The sequence below is a fragment of the Myiozetetes cayanensis genome, unplaced genomic scaffold (assembly GCF_022539395.1).
Source record: "Myiozetetes cayanensis isolate MyiCay16 unplaced genomic scaffold, myiCay2020 scf4, whole genome shotgun sequence".
NCBI lineage: Eukaryota > Metazoa > Chordata > Aves > Passeriformes > Tyrannidae > Myiozetetes > Myiozetetes cayanensis.
Window position 1 is genome coordinate 49,514,591 of NW_026087631.1, and position 22,291 is coordinate 49,536,881.

The 22,291-nt window shown below is 40.7% G+C and overlaps 1 protein-coding gene across 1 annotated transcript; it reads right to left on the bottom strand.

Annotated features, from left to right (window-relative positions):
• Positions 1-1,448: 1,448 nt before the first annotated feature.
• Positions 1,449-2,285, bottom strand: LOC126647529 (transcription initiation factor TFIID subunit 10-like). The gene is given in 2 exon segments (XM_050329829.1): positions 1,449-1,859; positions 2,136-2,285. Coding segments are annotated over 2 exon segments (561 nt in total).
• Positions 2,286-22,291: the final 20,006 nt, after the last annotated feature.

Sequence of the window (22,291 nt, forward strand, 5' to 3'; positions counted from 1 at the left end):
TTAGATCTCCAGAGATCATAAAACACTGACTTCAGCCATTATTTTCTGAGACTGATGGCTTACTGCAGTTTGTATCCAAGACAAATCCTACCTGGACAAGTAACCTGGACAGAAGTATAGCATTTGCACGCCTGCACAAAAGCCAAGAATGGGTTTCGCATTTATTGATAGGGAAAGTTCACGAAATGTTCCATTTCTTATTAGTACTGCCTTTACAGGTGATTTTCAGTGACAGTCTTAGACTCCCTGCTATGTTGTTGGTTAGTGTGTAACAAGCCCTGAAGAGATTAAAGCATTCATTTGAAGCCACAGGTGCAAGGGTCAGTGAGAGCTAGCAACCTGATAGAGACACAGAGCTCTTTCACACATCGTTATTTTCCCTGAGATTAAAATAGAGTCATCCTAGTTGATAAGCTTTGAATCAAACTTTCCTTTAGCCATGAAGAAAGAACACTGCTATTAATTAGCTACTCATGCAACCACCATTGAAACCCTGGAAATTACAGCTGAAATAAGGAGCAACCCTAATCTGAGTGCAGTTGTATTTTGCTTTTCTGTCATGTAAATGCATTTTTTACAAATACGTTTCTGTATAATCCAAGCTTTGCTTGTAAGGACTTCCATGTGATGTAATCAAACTTACATTCAAAGCAGATTTAAAATGTTCCCAGAATACAAGCTAAGAAAATTAGAGCAAGACTAAAGCAGAAAGTATATGCATCATCTAAAATGATTTAAGGAAATGGAATGAGCAGTGCTATGAAGACTAAAAGTAAGCAATCTTTGTCTTCTAGGGATTTTGATGTGTTGCTCCATAACATTCTCTTCAGTTTCCTTTAAATAAATCCAACTCCCTACTCCTCATCTGCTTTGTCCTCCATGCCATAAAGGGTAGCAGGGGTTGGAACACATACAGCCAATGCTGAAAGCAATATATAATAGTGGAGCTCTGCCCACCATGCCCTCCGTGGGATTCTCTCTGTACCACCCAGGACAAAAATTCAAAAAATTGTAGAACTGCCTATGCTGACTTTTCAGATGCCTCCTTATGTATTTCATTATCATGAAACCTGTGAATAATTGGAATGGGGAGAGGGAGAAATGCCAGGAAAAGTAGACAGTCAGGCTTATGGTCAATGACAGTGGAAACATCTTCTTCCATTCAAAGGTCTGGTTAAAACTGAGCAAAAGATTGGTTATTTGTAGCAGTTATTAATATAATAAATAATAAGTCCCATGGGGACCATAAGCGACACCAACATGAGATGGTTTATTCAAGGAGTCCAGCTTATATAGCAGTTTCAAATGCTGCCATGTGACAAAGGTAACTTAAGCCAATCCCATACAAGCAGTCTTGACTTTGCTAGTCTGAATTGCCGCCCCTGGCCCCATTTACAAACCTGCGTTACACCCCCGGTGCAGGCCTGTTCGATCGCTTGTTTCTCCGCTCATATTCTCGAGCGGCTCCACGCTGCTCCGAGACGCTCCGTCACAGCATCTGGTATCATGGGCGTGTCCTCTTATTGCATTAGGAAGTCCACGAACGGCGTGGTGGACACCATGGGCTTCACGTCACCATTGGCCACGAGCAGGATGTACACGCCGTTGGACGTGGTCCCATCCGGGGGAGCGGCCATGGCTGTGGACAACAGCACGGACCCCCTCTCGCCGGCCACGCCGCCCTCGGCACCCTGCAGCACCCCAGCTCCCCCGCCCAGCGCTGCCCTGGGTGCGGCGCTGCCCGCAGCGGCCGGGTTGGGTTTGCCGCCTTCAGCAGGCATGGGTGGGGCCGCTGCGGTGGGCATGGGGTCCGCATTGGCACTGTCGCTTATGGCCCCGGCTCTGCTCGGCCCCCTCGGCTCAGAGTTTCCTCAAGCCCGCTGCCACCATGGTCCATGATGGGGTGTCCTCGCGGCGAGGCGGGGGGACTTGGTCTGTGGTCGCTGTTTCGAATCTCGCGCCACGCACCTTGCAGCTATCACGTTCTCCATCTTTTTTAAACATCGCGCCGCTGTTGCTGGTAGGCACAGCAGTTGTTGCTTAGCTACCGGCTCCCAGCACGGACCATGTTCCATGCATGCCTCCAGCAGAGGCAGTCCACAACATGGCCACGAGACAGGAAGAGAAGGCACTACCTCCTGCTCCCGGCATGGGCAAGATGGCGCCGCCCATGCTCCGGCGTGGTCTCCACGTGTCTGCAAGTTTTTAATGGCTTGGGGATTCAAAGTTTGTTCCCTTTTACTAGTCACACAATCCGCGACACGCATCTTCTTCCCGAAATTCATGCATCCGCAAAAATTCAGCACAAAAAGGTATATTCTAAGGTTTTTCTTCCATGCTCTCGGACCCACTCCCCCTTTCCACACTGCAGTATCACGTGGAGTTCCATGCTTTACAATGTTTGGGGGAGGGGAAGATCCAAAGTTTCTCTCTGTGGACGAGTTCTCTTGCAAGGGTTTTAAAGTGTCCACCTTTTTTACTTCTGTTTTCTCTCTGTTTCTCCACCCCTCTTTCCAAGCAATTTCACTAAGAATTGTAAATAACAGCAGTCTTAAAACAGTTATTGTCATCAATTTTAAAAGTCCAGCTATTTTATGTTTGTTAACTTGTCTCCAAAGTCTTTTCAATATTAAGCTTAAGGCTTTTGCAATATTCTGCAGTTCACGTGAATTAAAAGTTTTCAATTTTTCTCTTCTTTTTGTTTTCTTATTTCTCCCGCCCTCTCACCTGGGATGTAGATTTTTCTTCTCGAGAGCGTCCTCTCAAAACGTAGGCAATTTCCTACAGAGTTCAGGCCTTTTTTCGAGCTCAATCGCGGTTTCTCCCGCCTACGCCCATCAGAGTTTCCTTTCCTCTGGTACCTGGCGTTTATTTCTTTTTCACGGCGGACGTCCCTCAGCGTTAAATATAGGCTGGTTCCTGACGTCTTGTCCGTATTTCTTCCTGATTCAGGATAAAGCTTAGGTCACTGTTGGGGCGCCATATGTAGCAGTTATTAATATAATAAATAATAAGTCCCATGGGGACCATAGCGACACCAACGAGATGTGTAACAAGAGATCGTTTATTCAAGGAGTCCCGGCTTATATAGCAGTTTCAAATGCTGCCACGTCACACAGGTAACTTAAGCCAATCCCATACAAGCATTCAACAGAGCATGTGTGACAGAGTACTTAGAACTACAACTCCCAGGATGCTTTGCAGCACCTGGTGTAACCAGACACCATAGATATTTATGAGATAAAACAGCGGAGGCACAGCCTGACCTAAGAGACATATTCTCAAACCACATGGAGAACAAGATCAGTGTTGCTGCTTAGCCCATTATTTTACCGTTCACTGTATCCTGACCGCTCTTGTTTTCCTTTCCCTGACCTGGAAAACTGGGATGATGACCATATGATCATTCAAGAATTTTGAATGTAATGTAGTTTTTGGGGTTAGTGGGAAAGGAGGCAGAGTTATTTCTGCATCCTTAACAGCTATTTGCCGATAGACCTTCATTTATATGCCTAGTTATCTTAGAATTAATTTCTTTTGTGCATTTGAAGTCCCATGAGCTACTTGCAGCTGTTGCAGTCTTAAGTTAAAGATGGGCCAGACGTATTGCATTCCTGAGAAATAGCCAGCCCCTGTGATATTTTGCAGTCAGGGTGATTGTGCTGCCAGGCATGCTCCATAGTGAAGTGATAAGCATATAAATTCTGGTTTTCTGGCTGCTACATACCACAGATTTGTTCTCATCTCTTGGTCAAAACAACAAAGCATGAAATACTTTACTGAAAATATAGCACATCATAATAAAAAACCTCCTCTACACTCCTACCTTAGCAACTTTCATTATAGTTTTCTTAGGAAACAATCTTAACAAACAGATAAAACAAATGATATCTGCAGTATCTTGTGTCCATAATCTGTTTTGAGGTACATGAATTAAGGACATCATTTATGTCTCTTCTGTCCTGATAAAAATTACCACAGATTAATGCAACCCATTCATTTTTTTTGGGCCTACATGGCTAGGAGAGTTTCATCAATGTCACTGTGTGCAGTAATTAGCACCTAGATCTATTTCAGCTGAAATAGGGCTAAAATCACAAGTAACTCATCAACTCCCCTTCATATTCTGGGTGTTCGTCTAGTCCAGTACACATACAGAAAATTATATGCTTCTGGATAATGGTAATAGGCATACAACTGCAAAGAAAGAGAGCTAACACCTTTTCAGTTTTCTTGAATGTGGTATCTCCTAATTCACCCTCAAAAATACTCAATATTCTGCACCTTTGGCCCAGATTTTTAGAAAATTTAATTAGGTGTGTAATCAATCTTTTGGAGAATTCTCAAAAGTCATTTAATGGACAAGCTTTGATGGGAATAAAAAATGTACAGTATTAAAAAGGCTGTTTACATTAGTTCTTAAAAAAAAAAAAAATCCAAAACTTTCTCCTAAACTCATAGAAACACAGGCATTTTGTCTCTTTTGGTACATTGTACTTGAATTGTGAGATCAGTTAAAAGATTGTAATCAGCTATAAATTGTAAGAAAAGTCAAGTGTATTCCGTTCATTTGCTGCGCAAACATACCATACATCCTTTTGCTATACCATTTGAACAATATAATAATAGCTGACTTACTTTGGACAAGTAATCATCATTTCTTATATGCTGAGTCATTTTCCAGGTTACTAAATGGTGACAGTCACAATTTTTGTAAAAATTTGTCTTTTTTGTCACTGGTGGAAAGTCCTTTCCAGTACTGTCACAGTGGCAATTGCTTCTCTGATGGTCTGAGGACATAGGTGAAGAGAGGGCTGTAGAAAGGGACGGAATTTCTTTAACAGGTCGATTGCTGAAGTTGGAAAAACTTGAGTGAGCTTGCAAAGCTTCTCTTCAGGTCAGAAACATTAGGAGCAAAATTAAAATCTAAATACTGATTAAATATAAGGAAGATGATACCTAGTGAGTAACAAAGGCTAATACTCTCACTAGTCTTACCTTCACACTTGATGGAGGTAAAAAGGAGCAGCCCCGATGCTACGAGCTTCTTCTCAAGTCCAGTTCCTGCTAGGTCTTTCAACAACACCTCCTTTCTACAACTAGCTCTTTGAATTCAGCAAACACCCATTTTCCAGTCTAAAGGTGAATTAATATCTGAGCTTGCCACTGGCTGCATCTATCCATCTGTTATCCATCTTCTTATTAAGACTGGATTTCCACTTAGTTTTTTGTATATTTTTATTGACTTTCGTTGCTAACTTGCAGTAAGGATGCACCACAACAACCACTCAAAAATCACAAACAATATTTAAATGGAAAATGTGAATTTTAAGGTTACTGCACATGTGGAAATTTTGGCAGTTGATTTGAAAAGTGAGGAGAAATAGAATGACATATGAAGCAGCAAAGAAAGCATCTAGTGTGAAGGAAGGCTGATGGTAAAAATTTTAGATAAAATGAAAGAAGAAATAAACCCCTCTCTAGCCCTCTTTCATTCTGCCACTTCATGGTCTTAGCTACCTTGTCTTTTACGTTTATGTCAACAATCTGCTATGTGTTTCAATGGTCTGTTTAATTTTGCACTCAATAGACTCATACAATACTGAAGGCTTTTCAGATACTGGTAGGGAACCGCGAGCTAGGAAATCTCAGAAGCTCAGATATGTGCCCAGGGTGGGGGACATTCCAGGGCAAAGCCATGGAAGCCATTAGACCTTTATAGAGCTGCCTTTTGCAAGAAGAACAATGCATGTGAAACTTTTTTCAGAACAGAACATAAAACTTGAGCCCAGCTTAGCTTTTCACACACTTCAAGCTAAACTACAATACTACTTCCTCAGGTAAAGAGAGACCACAAAGCTCTCAACAACAAATGCACTCACAATCCCTCTGCCATTTAACCAAACTCTTTTTGAAGAAATTGGAAAGGTGACCAGGAGAGAGACAAATTAAAGTGTTGGGATGAGATGCAGCCTCTGACAGACATACAATAGTCCAAATGGATGCAAGACAAGCTTGTGAAGGAATAATGAGTGCACACTGCATAAGAGACTACCCAGGACACACATCTCCATGCCATGATGAAGAAGCAAGTTCTATCACTTTTTGTGTGATCCTGGCATACTCTACATCCTCAGTTTCCTATACCAGTTCTCATGCTGTTTGGAGTCTCCAAAATGGGGATGAAATGGTTCATTTCCCTCAGCTCCATTGACTCTTGTTCATTGATTTTTGTTTGGTTTTTAGTTTGGGGCACTTGGTGGGGATTTTTTGTGTGTGGTTGGTTTTAGTTTGTTTATTTGTTTTTCTTCTAGAAATGCACAGAGTTAAGAGTGTGTAGAAAATCCTGAATATATGCCCAAGCCTTCAAACTAGTTTTACTCAATGATGAGAGCTGGTCCAAGGACAAAAGTGTTTGCTCAAGCACATCAGAACGCACCACCCACTGGAGACGAAAGCAGCCAGTGCTGGAGTGTGCTTCAGCAAAATAAAATTTCATTGAAAGAATATCACAGAATCATAGAATCAACCAGGTTGGAAAAGTCCTCCGAGATCATCAAGTCCAACCCTTGATCCAACACTGCTGTGGTTACTAGACTATTGTACTAAGTGCCACATCCTGTCTCATCTTAAAAACCTCCATGGATGGTGAATCCACCACTTCCCTGGGCAGCCCATTCCAATGTCTTATTAGTCTCTCCATAAATAATTTCATCCTAATATCCAACCTAAACCTCTCCTGGCAGAGCTTAAGACCATGCCCTCTTGTCTTACTGATAATTGCCTGGGAGAAAAGACCAACCCCCACCTGGCTACAACCTCCCTTCATGTAGAGTGTAGAGTGATGAGGTCTCCCCTGAACCTCCTCTTCTCCAGGCTAAACAACCCCAGCTCCCTCAGTCTCTCCTCACAGGACTTGTGCTCAAGTCCCTTCCCCAGCCTGGTTGCTCTTCTCTGGACCTGCTCTAGCACCTCAATGTCCTTCCTGAATTGAGGGGCCCAGAACTGAACACAATACTCAAGGTGTGGGCTCACCTTGTACAGGGGTGAGGCCAGAGTACAGGGGAAAGGATCACTTCCCTGGTCCTGCTGCCCACACTGTTCCTGATGCAGGTCAGGATGCCATTGGCTTTCTTGGCCACCTGGGCACACTGCTGGCTCATGTTCAGCTTCCTGTCCATCCAAACTCCCAGGTCCCTTTCTGCCTGGCTGCTCTCCAGCCACTCTGTGCCCAGCCTGTAGCGCTGCAGGGGGTTGTTGTGGCCAGAGTGCAGGACCTGGCACTTGGCCTTGTTAAACATCATACCATGGGATTCAGCTCATTTATCCCACCTGTCCAGGTCCCTCTGCAGAGCTCTCCTACCCTCCAGCAGATTGACGCTCCCCCCCAGCTTGGTGTCATCTGCAAATTTGCTAATGGTGGACTCAATCCCCTTATTCAGATCATCAATAAAAATATTAAATAGAACTGGGCCCAGCACTGATCCCTGGGGGACACCACCAGTGACCGGCCGCCAGCTGGATGCAGCCCCGTTCACCAGCACTCTCTGGGCCCGGCCCTCCAGCCAGTTCTTAACCCAGCACAGAGTGCCCCTGTCCAAGCTGTGGGTTGCCAGCTTTTTCAGGACTATGCTATGGGAGATGGTGTCAAAGGCTTTGCTGAAATCCAGATAGACACATCCACAGCCTTCCCCTCATCCACAAGGGAGGTCACTTGATCATAAAAGGAGATCAAGTTGGTCAGACAGGACCTGCTCTTCTTAAACCCGTGCCAGCTGGGTCTGATCCCTTGTCCATCCTGTAGGTGCTGTGTGATTGCACTCAGGATGATCTGCTCCATAACCTTGCCAGGCACTGAGGTCAGGCTGACAGACCTGTAGTTTCCTGGGTCCTCTTTCTGGCCCTTTTTGTGGATGGGTGTGACATTCACCAACTTCCAATCATCTGGGACCTCCCCAGAGAGCCAGGACTGCTGGTAAATGATGGAGAGTGGCTTGGCGAGCTCTTCTGCCAGTTCCCTCATCACCCTAGGATGGATCCCATCTGGTCCCATAGACCTGTGAGGATCCAAGTGGCTCAGCAGATCACTGTTGCCTCCTGGATTACAGGGGGGGCTATTTGGCTTCCTGTCTCTCTCTATAAACTCTGGAGGCCAGTTGTCCTGAGGGCAACCTGTCTTACTGATGAAAACTGAGGTAAAGAAGGTGTTAAATACCTCAGCCTTATCCTCATCTTTGGTGACTGTTCCCCCCATGTCCAATTTAGAATGGAGGTTTTCTTTGCCCCTCCTTTTGTTATTGATGTGTTTGTAGAAGCACTTCTTGTTATCCCTACATAAGTGGCAAGATGGAGTTCAAATTGTGTCTTTGTCTCTGTAATTTTCTTTCTACATGAACTAACTCTATTCCTAAATATAACCATATTCTTCCTGAACAGCCAGCCCTTTATTCCATAATTGGTAAGCTCTCTTTTTTCCACTAATTTCCTTTAAAATCTCCCTGTTCAGCCAGGCTAGTCATCTTCCCTGACAGCTTGCCTTTGGGCACACTGGGACAGCCAGCTCCTGTGTGTTCAAGACTTGCTTCTTGAAGCATGTCCATCCCTCCTGGACCCCTCTGTTTTCAAGGGCTATTTTGCAAGGTACCACAACACGCATGATGATGGTCTTTCCCCCAACACAAATGATGATGATGTGAAAATGGAAAGCACATAAAACCCAAGCAAAACTGCTTCTTCAAAGTTTTCTGTTGCAATGACATAAAATTCTACCTGAATTTTAAGATGAAACCAGAGGATGTTATTGATGTAGGTAGCAGAAAAATAGACATGAATTCAAGAGAATAGGGAAAGAACTCAATAAAATATATAGCTCCAAAATGAAAAGTTTCAGACTAAAAGAGAAAATTGTGAAAGGATTAATTACAGATCAGTTGTTAAAATAAACAAAAATCTGACAATTTATAAATTATGTTCAAGCCCCTAGGTCTAACACGTACATTATAAGATCACAGCAACAGCTTCTGAACAGTTGGTGCAAATCTCCCTGAAATGATAGCCATAATTGTGAATAGTTACAGCCTTCTTCCATTCCATGAGATCTGTGTAATCTGTGGCAGTGGTTTGGGAAGAACTTCTGAGGGGCAGTGCAAGGGTGTAACTTTTTTCCCAGTGTAAGGGGTACTTAAATCATGATTAGAAAGACATTCGCTGCAGTACATGGTTTTCAGTTTAGTAAGAACACCACAGAGAAAGAAGCTGCTATCCTGTACTATGCAGTGAGGGTTAGAAAGTGCAGCATTTGATGAGCATAATTTGATGATGTGAAATTTTATAATAAGCACAGATCCAATTCAAAAGTGATCATCCACTGGAATGAAATAAAATCAATCTGACATTTACCAGCTGCACAGTAAAACTAACTGTTACTGAGACAGTTCACTTTAACGAAGTTAACCATTCACAGACTCCTATATCTAAAGGCACTGATGTACAGACATTAATGTGCTTTTGTTGTATTTTTTAACCTGTAATTTAAAGTAGCGCAATAAATGTGTTTTCACAAAACGTTAGAGCAGAGAACAGTAGATGTCTTCTTTTTACAGAAAAACTGTTTTATCATTAAATGTGATGTGTACTTGAATTCCATTATTTTCTCCTCTTAAAAATAAATGTAAATAAAATTAAATGTGAAATTATGGTTACTTGCATTAAACCTTAAATATACTGTGATTTAAAAACATACTTAATATTAAGATTCAGACATTGTGTAGCTACTACCAATATTTTAAAGAAAGTAGAAAAAAACCTAAACAACCAAACCAACTAAGAAAAAGCCACTGGAGTAATAACCAATTTGCTGAAGTGATAATCTGTCTTTGAACTAATTCAGCTTCATCAGAAAGCGCAGAAAGATTGGTTTTTTTCATTTGATTTATTTATCCAAGGTCATGTCAATGAAGTATTCTATCAAACCTGAGAAACTGCAAGTTAGAAGGAAACTATGCTGCCCAAAACAAGGTCTGAGAGTCAAGGATCTCTGAATTCCACCATCTGAAAGAACAGAGTCTTTGCTAGAGAATATCCACATCAACAAACTCTTTATGGCTTCTAGAAAGAAGCTAAAAACCCAAAGAGCAGTTAAAAGCTGATGTATTTATTTAATTAAGTTCTATAATGTTTCCTGTATTTAAAAAATTGATCTTCTTTAAATGCATAACCTCAGTTGCAAAGAAATGCTGAATAGCTCAGACGACAGTGCATTACAAAACCCACCTTCTGGATGGGTCTTTCTTCATAGCCAGCCTGGGAAAATACGAAGGCCACAGTTTTGAAATCCTGGATGGAACATATTTGCCCTCAATAAAGACATGTTTCTAAAAATGAACACGGGTTAATTAAAAATACAGGGTTAATTGTATTAAAGGGACATCTAGGAGGGCAGGTAGCCTGGAGGAAAAGCAAAGAGAAAGCAAAGGGATTTGCCCCTCAGGTAAATTTGAGATGATACAAGAAGATACCTCATGTTCTAAGGCTACATTGTTATGCCTAAACACTTGGCTAACATTAAAGAGGCAACCTTTCTTCTTATAATACAACTGAGGGAGAATGAGTTGCTCTTTGACTTCTCCCTAAACTTTGTCCCCACTTAGTATTATACTTACGCTGTGATTCAAAGCCTTTGGAGACAGGCAAGGAGTAGGTCAGCTGTGGTCGAAGTCACCCTGCATAATTTTCTCTTAGCTGTGGACTTCAATCTTACATCTCTCAGATAATGTGAGTTTGACTTGCCCTTTGTACTTTGCAATAGAGATCAAGTTGCATATTCCATGACCCCAGACTATGAGTCTAAGCATGTTACTCCCATCACCCTTAACTAGTAAATTGATTAATTACCTCAGCCATCAGAAGTGGAAGGAGATGCAGAGTAGATGAAGTTAGCTGGTGCTCATTTTGCAACAGTTCAAATTTTGCATTTCCAGTCATTCAACTAACATGATGATGAACGGAGGGAAAAGGTTTATGAATATTCCATATTTTACAACTTGAAAAAATAAATATACTGAAATACTGCTTCTATGATGGAAAGAACGACTGACAAAATGGATGAACAGCTCCCAAGCCTCCAGTGTCAACATGCCAAAACTGGCAGCAAATACAAGTACAGTTTGCATCAGAAAAGTTTCTGTTTCATTTATTTGCTTTACTAGAGTTAACAAAAATTTAATCAAATGGATTTTAAAAGTGAAACAGATCACCAATATGCAGTTTCTTTTCCTTGTTAAGGTGAATATATTTTCATTACTACATTGAGATGACAAGTAGTTTTGACTTTCCCCTGACAAGCAAATGGCCATCTCTTGGAAAGAAAGCAGTTTGAAAGATGAATAGCTCACATGTATATCTTATCTCCTTTGAATTGATTCCTTATGGTTTCTTCAAAGCAATTTTAAGGCTGAGAAAATATTAAGTTGACCAAAGTGTACAAGCCCAAAGTAATTTTGATCAGCAAAGTAGGAGATGCTAAATGAAATACTTTGAGCCTTTTTAGTCTATTTTCAAAGACTACACTGAGTCACCCTGACAGAAGCAAAGTATTTTCAACACTATTGAAACAGAATTCATTGAGCATCTCTGTGTTTTGAATGTGGGTAGAGCTATTCTCAACCTGTATTTAAATTTTATGTATTACGATGATCTCTCATTCATACTCATCAACAATAAGAATGTAGCTGTCAATCAGAAATCTGCAGAACAACAGAGAGAAAGCTGATCAAAACCAGACAGTTCCCTTGAAACTTGAACAAGGAACAATGGCAGCACACTCAGAATGGCTCTGAAACGATGAGGTATCTGAGGCATAGAACAAAAATCCAGATTTTGTTCCAAATAAACAGCAATTCATGCCATGTACACTCTGAATTATATTAAGCAGTGATTTAATAAAAATAAAACTGATCCATGGAGAGTTATGTAAATACCGTACCACAATAAGCCATCACCATTTTCCATTGTAAATATCTGTAGGAATATCCGTTCTTACCACGCTGGCTGGAGGCCAGCTATTAAAAGCTACACAAATGCATTCAAGACAAGGAAATTCTAAGCTGTCATTCCTCTGAAGTGCCCATTCCCACAGAACTTGAAGACAGCAGGACTTTGGCTTCATAGCAGTGAGGCCATATATATAGCGTTCACTAGCAGCCTTCATTTTATTTAGAAGAACTGCTTACTACATCTTCTCTAGTAGTAGCACAAGATAAGTACATCAAGACAATTTGGACTTTGCAAATGCTCTATAATCCAAGTTTTTGTCATAGGCAAACACTAGATATTGATTGGGGGGAGGGGGGAAAGAGAGAACCTGTTCTTTACAGGATGTTTTTCTCAAATATTCTCCTACCCTTCATTTGTCCTCTGTTTCTTCAAGTTACAGATATTCTACAATCCTTACTTTGTTCACTTTGCCAGAGTAGAACACAGAATTCTGTGTCCTGTGGTCCTCTGACTAACTTGTTTCTATAAGGATCTCCAGGTTCTGTCAGCTCTACCATATTTAAGTCCAGGAATTTTTTTCCTGTGTAATTGATTTAAAACAGACTTAAGTAGCGCATAATTGTCCATTACTGACAGCCTCTCCTTTCAATTGGCCACCACTGCTGCCAGTTCCATCCAAAATTATTTACTATCCTTCATTTTCTTCTCCCCTTGTATAACTGTCCAAAATAAACCAGTTTTGTTTTCAGTGTTTATTTGCTTATACTTCTCTTCTTGAGTCCATCCCAGTGTTTCGTGACTCCATTTCCCATGCCACTGAATATATTCTTTAATTTCTTCAATTACTTTTTATTCTCTTTTCTAGATGTTGAAGTATCTTTTCCATCTGCGTTGGTCTCTGTCTTCACATCCTATTTCCCTTCATGGTTAGTAGAAAGTTTTATCTGTTACAAAGAACCACAAACACTCAAACTGCCGTATAAATTATACAATGTGCCAATGAAATTAAAGGGAAGAAAATACTGCAGCCCAAATACTCACATCTCAGCTGTCAGAGCTTTCCTTGTTCTTTTTGAGTGGTCTAAAATGCTGACTCCCATTTATATGCACTTGATTGACCTGCTGGCACTGCCAAAATGGTGTAATGGGGTTTAGACATAAATCTGAGTCAGGCTGCAATTCTGCAGTGCAATGATCTCACTGAATAGAATCCTGTCCAATAGAATTAGGGCATTTGGAATTGGTGAGAGGGTTATCCACTGAAACAGTAGGGCCACACCAAGCCCTCAGTGTTGCAGCTGCAGTTGCATGGATGGGATGGCTGTGTCTGGCCTGGGCCAGGAGCTGTTCCCCTGCATGTTCCCAGAAACTCTCCTCCTCCTCTTGGAGGTGGCAAAATTACATTTCAGCCACCATACAGCAACATATGGCAGTACCAAGCAGCAGCTCCTCGAACAGATGTATTTTTTTGTTTTATAATTTACAGCTCACTACCATAGATAACCATTCCTGTCCCTACCTCCTGATCTAAACACTTAACATTTCATCGAGCAGAGGAACTTCCATCCTCCCAGCGTCTGGCAACACCTTTACACACTGTAGCAACACAACACAGTAATGCAGGATAAAATGCTTCAACAGATAGAGCTACACCTCAAAACATGACCAATAGGACCTCAACCAAACACACTGATAAAAAAATGTTTGAGATTTATATTCTCTTTGAAATGTATCCAAAAAACTCTCAAAAGAAAACACATACAAAAATAGTACACATTTTGCTGAGGAAAAATGGTATGCTCCACTTTCTATTTTAATGCTCTTGGAAACCATCCTAGCTTAACAACTCATGTCACAGAGATGAGTGGGAAGAAATCTTTGCCTTGGAATTGCTTGCGAGGCTGTCTTTACAAGCTGCAGAAAAGGATTTGCAGAAAAGACATCTGAGTGGGAAATAAGAGTCTCCACAGCTGAAGTACCCAGTGCCCCAGCTCTAACCATCCCAGGGAGTCCAGGAAAGGGAGCTTTCTCTGAGCCTTGTGCTTGGTATGCCCCTCCTGATTTGGCATGCAATACCATACCTTATCTTTCCAAAATAAAACTCCTTTTCCAGACCTGCTTTCTTTCTATGCAGCCACCCAATTATTACCTGACCCAAGTCACATTTCCTTAGTTCTACAATAAAACAGGCCCACTGTATCTTAAAATGTGTCTCGTCATAACACAAAGGGAGAATTGTCATGGTTTTAGCATAAGGTACAAAATTCTTATTTTACAGGCAACATTTTTTTTTCTGCTGCACACATCTAACTTGTTTCTCCTTTCAATGACCATTCAGACCATGCAGATATACCGAATATACATCATGTATTTTTTATCTCTTGAGAGACATCTTAAAAGCTCTTGTGTCTCCATGATTACTAATAACTAGAGGTCATATAGCCCATCATCCTGAAAATATATCTCTTTCACACCTAATGTTGTCTTGTCCATTTCAGAACACTTTGTGAATCCTAAAAATAGCCAGAATGAAAGGTCACCAGAATAAAGGTTTAGGGAACATATCTGTTGGTGCAGTAAACTTTGCTGCCAATATTCAACTGTAATTTAACACTGCATTTTGCTGTCATATTCACACTGTTATTTCTGACCTCTAAAAAATAAATAATTCTTACAGCAACTGCATAAACTCCAGAGCACATCTGAGACCAGCCATACTTGTGACACTGTATTTACTGAGTTTGGCCTTGCAGTAGTTACTTTTGCTCTGGGACAGACACGGCCTGTGCAGGTCTGCCAGAACTGGCTGGATGTGAACTACTGCTTGAACTCTCAGTTGTTAGTTGCCACTGTTCCGCTGAAACCACTGGCATAAACATTCCTTTCCCCTTTCAGTCCAAAGTCGAAGAGGTTAGCTGGTTCTCCCATAAAAGGGAAGGGATGTGAATTAACCTGACTACCTTGCCCCCAGATGGATTAAGTTCACTCACAAGATCAGGTGTAGAGACTAGGCAGGGTGTTCTCTCACAAGATCAGGTGTAGAGACTAGACAGTGTATGAAGATGGGCTCCCCTTCTGCCCCCTGCCTTTTAGATGATAGACAACGCATCTTAGCTTGTATCTCCATGTGATTTGCATAGACCCCATCTGTTGTCTAGATAGCACCCAGGAACTCAGAGATGCCCAGCAGAGCAGTCTCTCTCCTAGACCTTGGATCCAAAAATGTCTCAACAATGGGAACAGGTGAGTGTCAAAGTAGTGTCAAAGCTATGCATGGCTTATGAGTTAGAAATCTAGGTTGGATGTAAGCTGTGCTTAACTAATAAGGTGTATAAACTTGATAGGGAATATTGTCATAAATTTACACTGAGCTCTAATAATCTCGTAAAATTTCTGCAAAATGTGACTTTACCAGAAGATCATAAAAGTACCTAAATTCCACATTCATCAAACGGTGAGCTAAGACTCCATAGGGTTCAAGATAGATTTCCAGTAACAGACAAGGGACATTCTAGTGTTCAAAATTAATAGTAGCTCAACTTTAGTTACATGCAAACCTAGCAGTGCTGTGGAAGGACCACCATTCTCATCCCCACCTCAAGGGAGACGTTAATATCTAGGTGCCTGTCTACACTGCGCAGTGGAACATGGTGCAGAAGTTTTCAAAACAGCTTCAGACGTAATAACTGCAAAGAGAGACCTGCAACCACGTCAACATCTTAGGTCAAGCCCTGTTTCCAGGACTGCTTTTGATAACTGAATTGGTATCTTTTCTCAGCATTGAACTGCTTGTATAGTTTCCATTGCACTGGGCTGACAGGCCCTAAACATCTCTTGCAGTCATGAACTGCTGCTAAGTGTGAACATTTTAGTGAAGATTGATGTGACTCTTCCATTCAAGAGTGTACTCCCATAGCAGGTGCATCATCACAAATGACACCAAATTCTGTGAGACTGTTGATTTGCTGCAGCAATCACCACTGTCACAAGCCTGTCTCCATGATACTCCCCTCTGAATACCCCACTTTTGGGCTACATATTTCTCTTCTTTCATTTCCTAAAAGCTGGTATGATAAAACTTCCCTTTCTTCCTTTCCTCTGTCCTGGAAAAGTGTTTGTTTTTTTTTTTTCTATTAGTAATTGTATGCCCACATAGGGAGGTAATCAATGTAACTGAGTGATCAGAATCCCTCACGGCAACTGCAGACTGGAATCACTAACAATGTAAAGCAAATTCCCAAGAGAGAGAAAAGAATATATAGTGCAGCACTTACTTTTTGACATATACACCAAATGATAGCTATGACAGGGCACTCAGAAGTCTTTGTTCTCTGTTCAGTTCTTTCAGTATGGCTGTGCATTGCAGACTGCATGTTGGAACTGAACAGCAGTTCCCTTCAGGTTTTTCTCCAGCTCTGTTTTATCAAGTCTCCTTTATGTAAACTATGCTCTTGTCTCTTTACTGTATTATCCTCTTGCAATTAGAAGCATGGAGATACAAACAAGTCTATCTCCATAACTATATTACTATTACATGAAAAAATAACTCCTGTATTGTGGCTAAACCAAATATTTGTACATAGTTTACATCTACCTAATTTCAGTGTATTTTCTATCAGTTACGTATCCTACTGCTGTGTTCAGCTCAATGGTATTTCAATGGTCATTCAGTAGAAACAGCAATGGTCAGAGACCTTGCCTGTGTGGAGAATGAAAAGGGAGTTTGAAAGAAAATCAAATGAAAACAGCATACAGTAGCACTCTGCACCACATCTCTGAGTATAATTCTTTGTACTTTCTCCTGCCAGTTTTAAAAATGCTTGATAGTGTTATTTGGTACATATAATGTATGCTCTCAGCTGATACCCATAGAACTTTCATAATATGTATTTCTTGCATACTCGGTCTTCAACTGAGAAATGTGCTATGTCCATATCAGTTGGTAGAATCAGTTGGGAGAATATGGCTGTTGGTGCCTCTAGCTCAAAGCAATCTCATCAACCTTTCATGCTCACCAAGAACTGCTCTGCACCCACATATCTTCTCTAACAAAACAATTCCAGCAGTTCTGATTCTAATCAGAACTAAAACAAGAAGAGACAAGATTCTTTTCCTCCTGAAGCAGGAGGTGAGCAAATACATCCTCTCAAGAGTCTGTGGGGATGTACAAGAAGGTTGTTCCTCTTCTGTGGACCATCTTAAGCCCAGTGCAGTGTGGAATCTGTGAAATTAATTCAGTGTGTCTTTCATTCACACAGACAAAAATTGGGAATGGTTCCACTGGAGAATTGCAGTCACAACACTGTAATTAAGAGGAGAGTTGTTCCCTGGGTCTCCAAACTGACCTGTATCCTCAGAAACTGCTGGCCTGGACTGTCATGCCAAACCAAATGCCAACCTGCTGGGCAGCACGGAGGGTTTTGCTCCCTGTCAGGGGCAGAGGCTGCATGGGGAGGCACCTTGCACTCTACACCACCACCAACGCTGCCTTGTCTGGAGAATGAGAAGGAGAAGGAGGCAGAGAGAGGGCAGGTCTTTGCACATAACCTTTCTAAAACGTCACTGAGTAGGTTTCAACTAAATAGAACAAAAATAATCTAATTCCACTCCCACTCTAAGAGTGCAGCATATATTATTCTCTCTCTTCATCTATTTCCCCTGAAAGCTTTCTGCACCCAATTGCATTAATGAACATTGAACTGATGATGACGCAGATCAGATCAATATGGACATGTGCAGAATTAGGTCATTCTGATGGAGACCAGGCCCTGATGCACCAAGAGCACTCTGCCAGATGAGAGGCAGCAACCTGAGCCTCTGGTTGTAGACAGAGCCATCTTAGGGCAGAGCCATCAGGAGCAGGCAGGGCAGAGGTGAAACTTGTTCCTTCGTGATATTTCTATGCTGGTATTTCAGTCTCCCAGAAGCCCAAGTTTTGATATGAAAGGCTTTATTTCTGAGCAAGCTGGAAAAGGCATGTTCCTGAAGTTTACCTCCAAGACTCACACTAGAATTTTGAGGATGCTATCTTGAGAGTGTTATATATTTCATTAATAATAAAAAAGATATAAAATCTGAAACCATTACCCAGCAATATTGAAAATGTGCAGGTACAGTCACCTCCTCATAGCTTACAGTGGCAGCAACTGAGAAGAAGTAAGTAGTTTCTTGAGCACTACAGGCCCCCATAGGCTAAGGGACCTCAGGAGTCAGTGGCAATAATGCATCTTTATTGCCCTGACCATGATCCCATCATAAACTGCACAGCCTGCGAATAAAATGCATGCCAATATTTGTGATCTCTACCTCATCTAAGCTCTCAACAATGCAGACCAAATGAGGAGCTGATACCAGTTGATACAAGGGCTACCAGGAAGAGACCACCTACCCAGGCCATGAACTGTGATCTTACAAAGCTAAGCAATGAAATTTGAAAGTCTTGGTTTCTCTTATGAAATGTTAATTACCATAATATTTCGGGTTCCATATGGTCTACTCTTTAAACAAACCCAGACAGAGTTTTCCTAGTGTGAAGAATGAGAATGAAGTGTGCACTGGTGTTGAATGAGTTGATGCTCCCAGCAAAGGCATGCATGGCAGTATGCTGGCTGTAAAGACAAATAGCAAAGCATTCCTCCCTGTCTGTAGTGAGAAATACAGCCCATGCAGCATTAAGAGGTCAGTATGAGACTGAAATTTGGTTATAAAAGAGCCTATGCTACGGAAAAATGAAGGGGTGGGAATTTTTTATTTTTAAATAGATCTCCCCATTTGCAGGTTGGTCTCATTTTGCAGCAGCTATATTCTGCACCAACATATGGTAGACCAAAGATTAAGCCTCAAATTCCCAGACACTGGTTTAGAAGAGGCCAAGAATGTCACAGAAGTGACAAGCTTAGTGTCAGGAGATGAGGATTTGGTTGCCATAATTTTCAGCACCTCTTGTTACTTGAACCTTTTAAGAACATTGACATTTTTAAAAGCAGCTAATTCCTACCTCTCTCTTCTGTAGCAATCAACTCTCAGTGGGAGGCTCAGCTAAAAAGATTCATGTCAATTTTTTTCAAATTATTATGGCTTACACCGTCCTGTTGCCAATTTTAATGCCATCATTTGCTTTTTATGAAGTGGTCAGGACTTCATCAGAGTGCCAGACTTTGAAGCAGGAAACTATCAAAATAAATGCTACAGTTATCAGGGACAGTTCAAATATGTGACTAGTAGTCATTCAACTGCTTTATGAAATGAATGGTTTGGTTTAAGATCACTTGTAGCAGATGTGTCTAAACTCATTCTGATTGCAGAGAAAATGACTATGTGCATTTTCAGGACCAAAATCTTGCCTGAAGTTAGCAAATACAAAGTAGGTCCATGAAAATATAAGGAAGCTCAAAGAGACACAGCTACACTACAGTGTGAAGGACATTTCAAGGACATCATGCATCCCACGTACCTTCACCAGACATTCGATCAGAATCACAGCCTTAATCATGAGCACACACTGCTCTCAGAGGGATGTGACTCAGTGGGTACCTCAGCTCACTTAGTGAGTTAGTACATTGCAACTACTGGTTTAGGTGCTTATATGAAGTTCCTGTTGCCTGCAAGATAACAAAGTGTGCAGGACACACACGGATGTGGGGATCACACTGTTCTTCTGGATATTCCTGGGAACACTTCATAACTGTAGAGAATGCAAAGCCCTCCAGACTGCTAGGGGTATTTTTAGGATATCATTAAAACAATAGTTTATTTCTCTATATCAATGCTGCTCTTTAGCTCATCCTTAATTTTAAAATTTCAAACTTCAACTTTTTTGCTGTTTCTGTGGAATTGGGAAACTCCAAACTCACCCATTTTTATCTGCTAGTGTAGCAGGATGGATTGTTATCTCCAGTTCAGTGCAGGGGTTTCTGATTACATGCTTTGTGCTCAGAAGTGAAGGGCTGAGATATGTACTGGCTAAGAGACTACTTCAAACCACTTTGGCAGAAAAACAAGTTCAGTTCTGGAAAAGGAATGTAAGACAGTTTTCAAATACGGTTTTCCTGGATAGACATACTCTAAAATGTCTGGAGAACCAGAAATCAGCTTCAGATCTCATGGGAGATGACAGAGGAATGAGCTTAGTCTTTGCCAAGATTTCATACTTTTCCTTTTACAATCCAAATGCAACAGCGGAAAATACCACTTAATTTCACTCACATCTCTGAATTGGAATTCACTTTTTTTTTCCAAAACAAATGTTAATCTATACCTCAATAAGTGATCAACAGTATCTTGGAAATCCAAAGTTAATGGAAGTTACAGTAAACTCCATACACTTTTCAGACCTGTGAATTTTTCCCAAGTCATTAAACAGTCCAAGTACTGATGCATCAGCCTTTTCTGTTTATATCCACCAGTCCTCTTTCCCAGCTGCAACAGCCACTCCAGCCCACATCATTTATCTTACTGTTCAGCTACTACCTCTGTGCTCATTAGCACACAGTGCTGCTGGTTTCCAGCAAGGCTCTTGGTACTGCAGTTATTTTAAGCTATTGTTAGCATTAGACTCGCAGAGTCTGTCTTATACCACCATTTGGGATGCTCTGATCTTTACTGAAGACTGCAGAAAGCAGAAACAAAGAATACAGAAAGTGCTCTGATGTCTTCCTGTAACAAGTTATAGCATGACAATGGCTAGATGTGAACCTTTATTTCAAGGTAAGGTTACCAGTAAAAGTTAAATTTCCTAGCTGCTACTGCTGCTACCTTAAGGCCTAGTCTGAAGATCAGTGAAAGTAATGGAAAACTTCTCACAGACAGTAGCATTCCTATAAACTAAGGAACCACTTTCTCTAACTACCAGTTAGTCTGTCACTGTACTTATATTGACTATGGGCAGGCTGCTATAAAAGTGCTCAGAACACTGCAGCATCTCTCTACTCTTTCTTTGTGAATTCACTTCTGAATTGTCTGTGAACAAATTAAAACTTCCCCAAATTTATTTTCTCTTCATCATTCTTCTTCAATTTTGTATCTGTTGTGTTAGCCTATAGATACTTGTTGTTCTCATCTTTGTGTGACTGTTGCCATTAAAATCACAGGTTGCTTTGCTTTCACATGTAGGCCGTGCTCATTGATGGAATAATGCCATCCAACTTATTTAGGGAATAAGGTCAACTTTTACTGTTTTAATGAATCACCAATATAAATTAGGAGTTGTGTATATCAAGAAAATAAAAAAATAACAATGTGTGAATATCAAGGAAATATAAAAATAACAACGCATTTATTTTATATCATGTGTGATTTTCTCTTCTAAAAAATTTACTTTTTCCCACTCCAGGATCCCAATTGACTTTTGAGTATGAGGAGAAGCAGATGTGTCAGAAGTCTCCCAGGATTTAGTAAAAGAAAGGGGAAAAAATTACGCAGTCCCGCATGGTTTAACAAGGTTAATGTAGACACAAATAAAGCAAAGTTAAATCTTAACAGCTTAACAGCTTTAACTAAAAACTAAATATCATAGTTTTGTCTTCTGTGCGGACTTGTCCTTTTGCATAGTTTTACTGAAGTTGCACTAAGTTTTGCATTTCAGCATATTCCCACTGCGCATTAAAAAGTGGAGAAGCACTATGGGATGATATTAGATATTGAGTTGGATAAAATTTTTTGGCCAAAATGTTTTTCCTGAAAAACAGCAATTCCTTTATGTCCATTTTTTGTAACTCCTTGAGGAAAAAAAAAGGAATCTGAAAACTTTAAAAATGTCAGCTTTTTAGTTTTGACATGCTTTTATTTTTAGTTCAAAGCATTTGGAAATCAAACCTCAGTTTTATGAATTAATGAAAAAGGGAACTAGTAACTCCTCTCAGAACCTAAAACTTGTTCTCAATAAAAAATCAGTATTTTCCCTACTTTTCATTTGGCCATACACTTCATTTCAGGTTGATGCAAAATGAATTCTTGTAGATCTGCCAGTGAGCGCTGCAAATCAGTTATTTCCCCAGATCCACATACAAAGTTCTAGCTGGGAGCATTTCTTTGGCAAAAACACCACCTGTAGTTTTTGTGTAAGCATCAAACACCTAGGTTATTTTCAGATAGATCAATGGTATTCTTTCAAGTGACTATTCTTCCAAACACTATCTCTGTTTGTTTGTGCTCAGCATATCTCAGTAGTTTTGCTTTTAATTGAAAATGCACAAAATTTCAACTTGTGTTCATGAAATTGTGCAAGAATTATGCTAATAAAAGGTCAGAAAAGGAATATCTGTCTTTGAATATGCAGCAATGAAAATATAAAGGTTTT